This window comes from Perca flavescens, chromosome 5 (genome assembly GCF_004354835.1).
Source record: "Perca flavescens isolate YP-PL-M2 chromosome 5, PFLA_1.0, whole genome shotgun sequence".
Taxonomy (NCBI): domain Eukaryota; kingdom Metazoa; phylum Chordata; class Actinopteri; order Perciformes; family Percidae; genus Perca; species Perca flavescens.
This window is the reverse complement of record NC_041335.1, coordinates 9066548-9074520: the sequence shown is the minus strand read 5'-3', so window position 1 is coordinate 9074520 and position 7973 is coordinate 9066548. Positions and strand designations below refer to the sequence as shown.

The 7973-nt window shown below is 38.0% G+C and overlaps 1 protein-coding gene across 1 annotated transcript; it reads right to left on the bottom strand.

Moving 5' to 3' along the window:
- Positions 1 to 463: 463 nt before the first annotated feature.
- On the bottom strand, positions 464 to 7703 carry fgf17 (fibroblast growth factor 17). Its single transcript, XM_028578725.1, has 5 exons — positions 7285 to 7703; positions 7149 to 7185; positions 6724 to 6901; positions 3312 to 3418; positions 464 to 826 (listed from the first exon to the last, which is right to left on the bottom strand). Exons 1-5 carry the CDS (start codon positions 7314 to 7316, stop codon positions 536 to 538), a joined length of 645 nt encoding a protein of 214 aa, XP_028434526.1. The 5' UTR covers positions 7317 to 7703; the 3' UTR covers positions 464 to 535.
- Between the last annotated feature and the right edge of the window lie 270 nt (positions 7704 to 7973).

The following is a 7973-nucleotide window of genomic DNA, read 5'->3' as shown; positions in this document are numbered from 1 at the left end:
GTCGGTTTAATGCTTCATTTGCACAAACTGTATACAGATTCTGTACTACACTCAGTATTTATATTAGATCCGTATTTTTCATAGACTCTTTGTTGTATGTTGTATGTCTGTCTTTGTTTTTATGTATTTAACGTGTAACTCTGTTGTCTCGCACGTTAAATGCCTTGTCTTGGCCAGGTCGTCATGCAAACGAGAGTATGTGTTCTCAATCGGCTTACCTGGTTAAATAAAGGTTAAATAAAATAAATAAATAGGTAGTTACTGTAAGTCATGCTGCAGTTTGTTACTAACCACGCTAGTCATGTCCCTTCCATCCCTCGAAGCTCTCCCCCAGTCAACACATAGACACAGGACGATTAAATATAATCCATCTTTTTTACTCTCTTTCAGTATTTACACATGATCATTTTACAGCAATATTACTTTAGATTGGCATTCTAACCATCTTTTTGCCTATCAAAAATATACAAAAATAAAATTGCATTTGTTTCTTCCTAAATCACAACTGTCATCAGTCCATTTCTTTTGCTGCGTGTTAGGAAGAGGTATGTGATTTCCTGTTCCGCTTCGCTCGACGTATGGCCGGAAATCGGATGAACTCAAAGTGTTTGCTTTGGTCCGTGTTGGGGAAGGGAGGCGGGCCCGTGTGTAGCCTCTTGATGAAATGGACCTCCCTCTGGTTCTCCCTCGTCCTGGAGGCTTTGATGGGCCTCCCTTTCCTGGTAAAAGCCACATACCAGCCCTCATACTTGGCATTCTGGAAGGCGGTGTAATTGTTCTCCAGTACGATCTCTGTAAAGATACAATCCCTGCTCCGGCCATTGGGCTGCGTGAGAAGACAGAAAAGGTTTTTCATGTTAAAACTGGGCAAAAAGACTGCATGACACACAAATAGAAGCATACGTTCTTATTGATTCATACACAGAAAACTGCTAAATCAAGCCGCTAAGTCATATGATCTCCAATAAGCTAATTGACTGTTTTTTGGTTTTTTTAATCAAAGCCTTCCTCAAACTTTAGAAATAGGATATACACTAATGAGAAGTTGAAGTTGTAAGCAATAAAACACACTTTGCTCAGTTTAATACACTTTTACTACAGTTTTACTTGGTCTGGTATGACCAGTAGATAGACATTGCAGTGTTATGGTTCCTTTTGGTCATTTTTTTTAAGGTTTAAACAGTAATGTCTGGACTTTTTTATTGCAGCACAAAAAACATGTCTGTTTCTTGAGTTAACTTCTGTTTAAGGAATAGTTTGACATTTTGGGAAATACATGTATGCTTATTCCCTTTATTGCAGAGTGTCGATAACACTATAATTTCTGTCCAATGTCCATTAAATAGGAAGCCACAGCTAGCTGTCTGTTAGATTAGTTAGCTTATATCCAAAGCGACTTACAGTAAGTGCATTCAACCATTTGGCAATGGAACTATGAATGAATTCAAAGGCAACTAACATATCACAGAGACGTAAAACGACATTGCAGGCTCACTTCTCTGTGCTGTAGTCGTTTCTGGAATGCATGTGATTGACAGTTAAACCTGAATCTAAATAAAAATAACTAACAGACAGACTGTGACAGCTACACATTTTAGTAGTTTGAAGTTGTGAACTTTAACGTTTGCCAGTGAGTCTTTCGTTGAGTGTTTCTCTACAGCGGGCACTGTTTCTACACCTCTGAACCACGATGAGAAATATTATGAGTTGTCATGTCAGCCAGATATGTGAATCCATCTTTTTCCATTTCCACGAAGGAAGTGGAGGGTTGACTTATGACCAAACACACAGGCAGTGCATGATGGGAGGGTACTTTCCCCTCATGGCTGTCAGCCATGGCCAATAAGACTGAGCAACTATGATTAAGTCCTCCGAGGATTCCTTTTTTTTCCAGCACATCATGTCCTGGGGTGACTGACAAGTTATGAGACTTCAATGACAATGGATTGAAGCTTTAGTGCAGGAGCTACAGTGTGTATTTTTAGTAGATGTGAGATCTGATAAGGTGAGTCCTGCAGGCACAGGTTGGAAACCCTCAGTATAAGACAAAGCTCATATATGGATTTAGATTTTCTTCCACAAATGTTTAATTTCTGCATGTATTTTTCAGGACGTGTTGACTGGAGAACTTTTTGTCCACTCACAGAGCTGATATCATAATAAACACCTACCTTATGTATGCTAGCTTGTGAAATAAAAGTGTGCCATAATATGCAAAGATTATTTGATGCAATCCCTGCTTGCAACTATATTATTTGGCTGCTTAAAGAGTAACTACCTTTTTTTTTTCAACCTGGACCCTATTTTCCTATATTTTTGTGTCTAAGTGACTGATGGGAACAACAATCTTTGAAATTGGTCCAGTATTAAGTAAGATCGCTGCAGCCGGCAACGGCGAAACAAGCTACAATGTAAGTTAATAGGGCAATTGTCCATTTTGTATTTACCTTCACAAAAGTGCTCATTTTGCCGTTGACAAGTTCACATTAATATTCTAAGTGTCTGACAACATTATGGAAAGGATTTCTATTTCGACGTTTCTGTTAAAGAGGAAGATCCTTTTTTTAAACATAAAAACATTAAGCAAAATTGTATTCGCTAAACCCACCAGACTCCATGTCAATAAACAATAATTTTAGCACTTCATTCAAAGTCGACAGAAACAAAATAAAACCATGAAAAGCCATTTTGGGTCGTCTTTCCACTTTTCCAACCATCACAACTCTAGTTTTGGTTGAAATAAACATAGTTTACCGATTTACATGTTAAAATATGTTGGCTCTATACACGCTAAAAGTATTGCTTTTTTAAATGGAGTCTGGTGGGTTTAGCGCTAGCGACTTCAGAGCTGTTTCTGGTTTCTGTTTAAACAGAAAGGTCTCAAAGAGGTTTTAAAAAGATCTATCTCTGAAGGGATCCTTTCCATAATGTTGTCAGACACTTATAATAATAATCTGAGCCTGTCAGTGACAAAACGAGCACTTTTGTGAAGGTAAATACAAGCTGCACAATTGCCCTATTAACTTACATTGTAGCTTGTTTTGCCACGATCTCGCTTAACACTGGACCAATGTCAAAGATTGTTGTTACCATCTGTCACTTAAGACACAAAAACATAGGAAAATAGGTCTGAAAAATAGGTAGTTACCCTTTAATAGTGCCACACTATTCAATAAGCTTGTTTACTTCATTTTGTCACAGCACTGATATAAAACTTTTCGGTACTAACTTAAATCAATATAAGGTTTCAAATTCTGCAGCCACTAGTCGCCTCCATTTTAAACAAATGCAATCCAGAAATGTCATTGTACCTTTCCAACAAGTTTCCCCTTCCGGTTCATGCAGAGGTAGCGTCCACTTTCCGCACCTTTAATTCTCACTCGACTGCCAAAGGTATCTGTCTCGACAAAAAGACGAGCTGCAAGAAAAAGAGAGGAGAAAGTCAAAGAGCTGAAGGGGGGAAAAATGTGAATATTAACAAGACAAAACATAGTCATACCACCAACCACAGACTATTTTTTTTGTCCTAATCTAAAATGTGTTATTGTATTTTCAAGAGTTCCATGTAACATCCCATACAAAACATATTCAGCCAAACATGCAGTTCCCTTGATGAATAGCTAATGTTATTTAGACTAGACTCCAATCTTTTTCCATTGACATTGATTCTCAAATATGAAGAAAAATAAACAGCATTTAAGGTATGCTATTTGTTCATTAAAGCTTAAGGTCTGCATTTTCATATGACTCTTAACTTAAACTCAGAACTCAATCAATTTTTCACGTGGCCCTAATCCTCTTCCGTAGTTACCTGTTACTATAAGAATTATCTTTTTTTTCCTAAAAGTTTTTTCTTTTTTTGAGTGAATGATATGAGCTGAAACTACAGACTGACAGTATAAGCCGTTAAGTCAATAAAAGAGCCTTGAGAGACACCCACTGGCCCAGGTGAGCTTTTTTAAATTATACCTCTAACAAATGATAAAACAAATGTTATCACTGAACATTAAAGAGCTGTACTGGAAGCAGAATAAACAGTCTCAATTTAATTTGTCCTGCAGTCAATTATGGCCATTGGGCATTACGACCACCTTGTGTATTGGGGCTATAGAGACAAAGGACTTGTCCTAATCGGGCACTTATTCGCCAGACGATGGCTTCATGTATACAACAGAGAGGCTGAATTAACATATAAGCCTGAAAACACCTCACAGAGGGAGGGACAAGCAGGCCGGAAGAGAAACTGCTGGTTTGCCCGAGGACATCAGTCCCCAGCAGGGGCTTTGAGGCTATACTGTCACTATTCAATCGAAGAATTTCACTCAGTTCCTCTGAAGAATAATTTTTGCCATTCATAGCACGTATTCATAGCTCGTTTACCTAGTATTTTTTGCAAAAAACAACACAAATCGTATAGCCAAACAGGTTTCCCTGCAGATTTTACATGCTGGCAGTTTGACACTAAATTATTGTGAACTTTGTCATACTAGGGTGCTGACTGGCCGATACCCACTTTTAAAAAAATAATGTAAATATCAGTCCAAACCAGCCCCAGTTTGTACCTCTAAAACTTTTTTATTTGATATGTTTGTGCAATTGTGCAGTTGGGCATTGTGCAATACATACGTTATTGACCACAGCATGATTTAATGGGAAATGTGCAGTCTGAGTAGAATTGAGTGCATTATGAGGGGGAGGATGGTTTCTCTTTATCTTTCTTCTGTGAGTGTGGGGGAAGGTGGGGGGGGGGGAGGTCTTGTGTGAGGTTTATCGGATGTTCATTAAAGCATTTTGATGAGATAATGTATGCTTATGTTTCTATGCATGTTTACTGTATGTTTATTTTGTGTTTATGTGCGATGCATTTTTTGTTCTCTCGACAGCCCAAGACAAATTTCTCCTATAGGAGACAATAAAGGCTCATCTTATCTTATCTATCGTTAGGCTACAGACAAGCCACAGAGCTAAGCACTTGGTTTTCTGAAAAATTATGACAAATGGTGGATGGAATGACATATCACCTGGCTCAATTTGTACGATTGAAATGAAATTGAAAATGTACAATGTATCATTTATATTAGTATTGCTACACATTGATGTTACTTGTCAGTATTTTATAGTTTCATGAGAAAAACTAAGAAGTAGAGTTTTTGGATCGTGTTGTGCAAAAAGAGCGAGGACACGTCACCTCCAGCTACCTGGGTTAATACAGTAACGTGAGAAACAGGTTAAAAATCTTTATTGTGTAATTTTATTTTTTTTTTAATCCAGAAGGTCGACCTGGATGCAGCTGGTCTGAACTCTATGTACTATTGTGTAATTCTAATTGTGTATCATGTTCTCATTATGTATTGTGTTCTTAGTTTTGTACTTTTTGAAGCACTTTGTGGCTTATGTCTGTTAAAAGTGCTTTAGAAATACATTTTATGGTGGAAGAAGTATTCAGATCCTTTACTTAAGTAAAAGTACTAATACCACATTATGAAAATACTCTGTTACAAGTAAAAGTCCTGCATTGAAAATATTACTTAAGTAAAAGTATGTAAGCATCGGCAGAAAAATGTACTTTTACTTTAAACTTAAAAGTAAAAGTACTACTGCAACAACAAAAGAATCCTCACATTTTATAAACTGGAAACGATCCTAATCATTTTAGATGGACTTTTAGGCCGTTATATTGTTGGCTAGTTTTATTTATGATAAAACATCATATTTTATAAACTACATGTGTTTTGTGTGCAAAAATCCTAATTTGTAAAGTATTTAACTAAATCTGTCAGATGAATGTAGTGGAGTAAAAAGTACAACATTTCTCTCTGAAATGTAGCAGAGTAGAAGTAGAAAGTAGTGGCATGAAAAGAAAAGACTAAAGTACCTCAACATTTGTACTTAAGTACAGTACTTGAGTAGATGTAATAAGTGACATTCCACCACTGTTACTTCCTTAATTAAAAGAGTTTCTGAGGATTCTGGGGATAGGCAACCTGTTTTTAAACAACCCCCATGGGTTTTTTTCAATGATCGATAAAGATATTTATTTCTCAGAAAATATGATGCTTAGTTCTGTGACTGCAGTTTGATGGTAATGCATGAGATGCATTAACCTGAGCTTTATATTTTGTTTGCTTATAGGTAGGCCTATAGGCTAAAGCAGGGGCCTTCAACATCTTTTAGGCCAGGGACCCCTAAGCTGAAAGCGAGACAGAGTAGGGAAGGCATATATTGTATACAATTGAGTTGCATATTAAACTGGGCAAAATGGATGAAAATAAATTATTTATGCATCATGTTTTAATGTTAAACATCCATCTGGCAGGAACTGTGACCCCTTAAGCTTAACTGTATGGCTACCATAGTTACCTATATTAAGCCTATCTTCAATGTGTAAATTATTTTTTTCAGAAATAGGCCAATTTGATCTTTGCAATTGAAATTTTGCATTCAAATTATTAATGTAGATTTTTGAAATAAGAAACACACACACACATTTTTTTTTTTTTTTTTACATAATTTGGTGGACCCCTGCACTAACTCTGAGGACCCTCTAGGGGTCCCGGACCCCCTGTTGAATATCTCTGGGTTGAAGGATGCAAGTGTGAAGACCTGCAGTGGTGAAATAAGGAAACCCCTCCCTGGATGTACAACTCCATAGAAAAACACAAAAAATAAATACATAGCCGAATGTGCTCCAATGTTAACAGCAGGTCCGGGGTCAGCACTTACCGTACATATTTCCATCCTCAGCTGTGGCGGTGACCCTTTTGCCCTGAATCTGGACGTGTTTCCCGCTGGTGCGGCTGTAGAGCTGGTAAACCCTGACCTGTCTGCGGCTGAGCTGGTCCGTCACTGCGCCCTGCGTCCTCACATACTGGTTAAAATTAGGAGACGGGTGATTCTCCCCCTTTTTTATGCAAAAGGGAAAAATGAAATACATAATTTTTTTCTTTCTAATCTGGGAACTTTTGGCTAAAGACAAACCGAATTTCCCCACTAAATCTAGCCTACTGGACATAAGTAATAGGCTATCCGTTATATTCATATTCAAATGCGATATTCAAAAAAGGAGTTATTGCAACTTTTCCCTACTTCATCAATCATTTCTCATATTGAACAGTTCACAACGTCGACCAAGTTTTTAGTGCGCTTACCTGAGCGTGGCACCACAGCACGAAAAAATGAAATGATCTGCAGAAGTAAGAATAAATGAAGAGTTGTTATTATAAAAAATAAAAATAAAAAGTCATTAGCAATCAAACAAGTGTACAGCCCTTACACTCGTCTTACATGTAAACGCAGCGCTGGTTTATTCCATACATTCTCCTTTTTATTTCATCCGATGAAGAGACGGATTCTTGAGGCACATAAATCTCAGGAGGATGCGGCAAATAAATCCAACCGAGCTCCCACAGTGTTGCATATATGCACTCCTGACCTGTCCATCCACAGCAACAAGTCTCTGATAGAAAACCCCCACCTCGGAGTTATTTCACCTCACATTTATCAAAAACCTGATCCGGCTGACTGAGTGCTGAAGAGCTCTTCAAAAGATCCGCGCAACGCACCGACAGCAGATACATCCATTATAAGGAGCGCGTTAGATTTTTGAATGACATCACTGGGGTAAATGTGAGAGGGATCCACGGCTAGCTGCAGGTCTGTTCGGGTTCATTCCAGGTTTTGAAAAGCCCTCTGTCTCACCGGGGTCTGGCTGCTCACTGGTTAAATGTTGAAAGGCAAAGGCCCTCCCTGAAATCTTCCTATTGTGGGTGGGCACAGCAACAGGACCCCTAATGATGATTTAATAGGTAGACTCAAATGTGAAGGGGAGGGGGGGGGAGATCTCAATATATAGGCCTATTTTAAGATTAGCAAAAGGAAAAGAAAAAAATTGGAACTCCACATCCAAAGTTAAATAACAAAAAAAACTGCAACTTTTGAGAGTTTTAGCTCGAATTGCATTGAAGAGTGCCCCT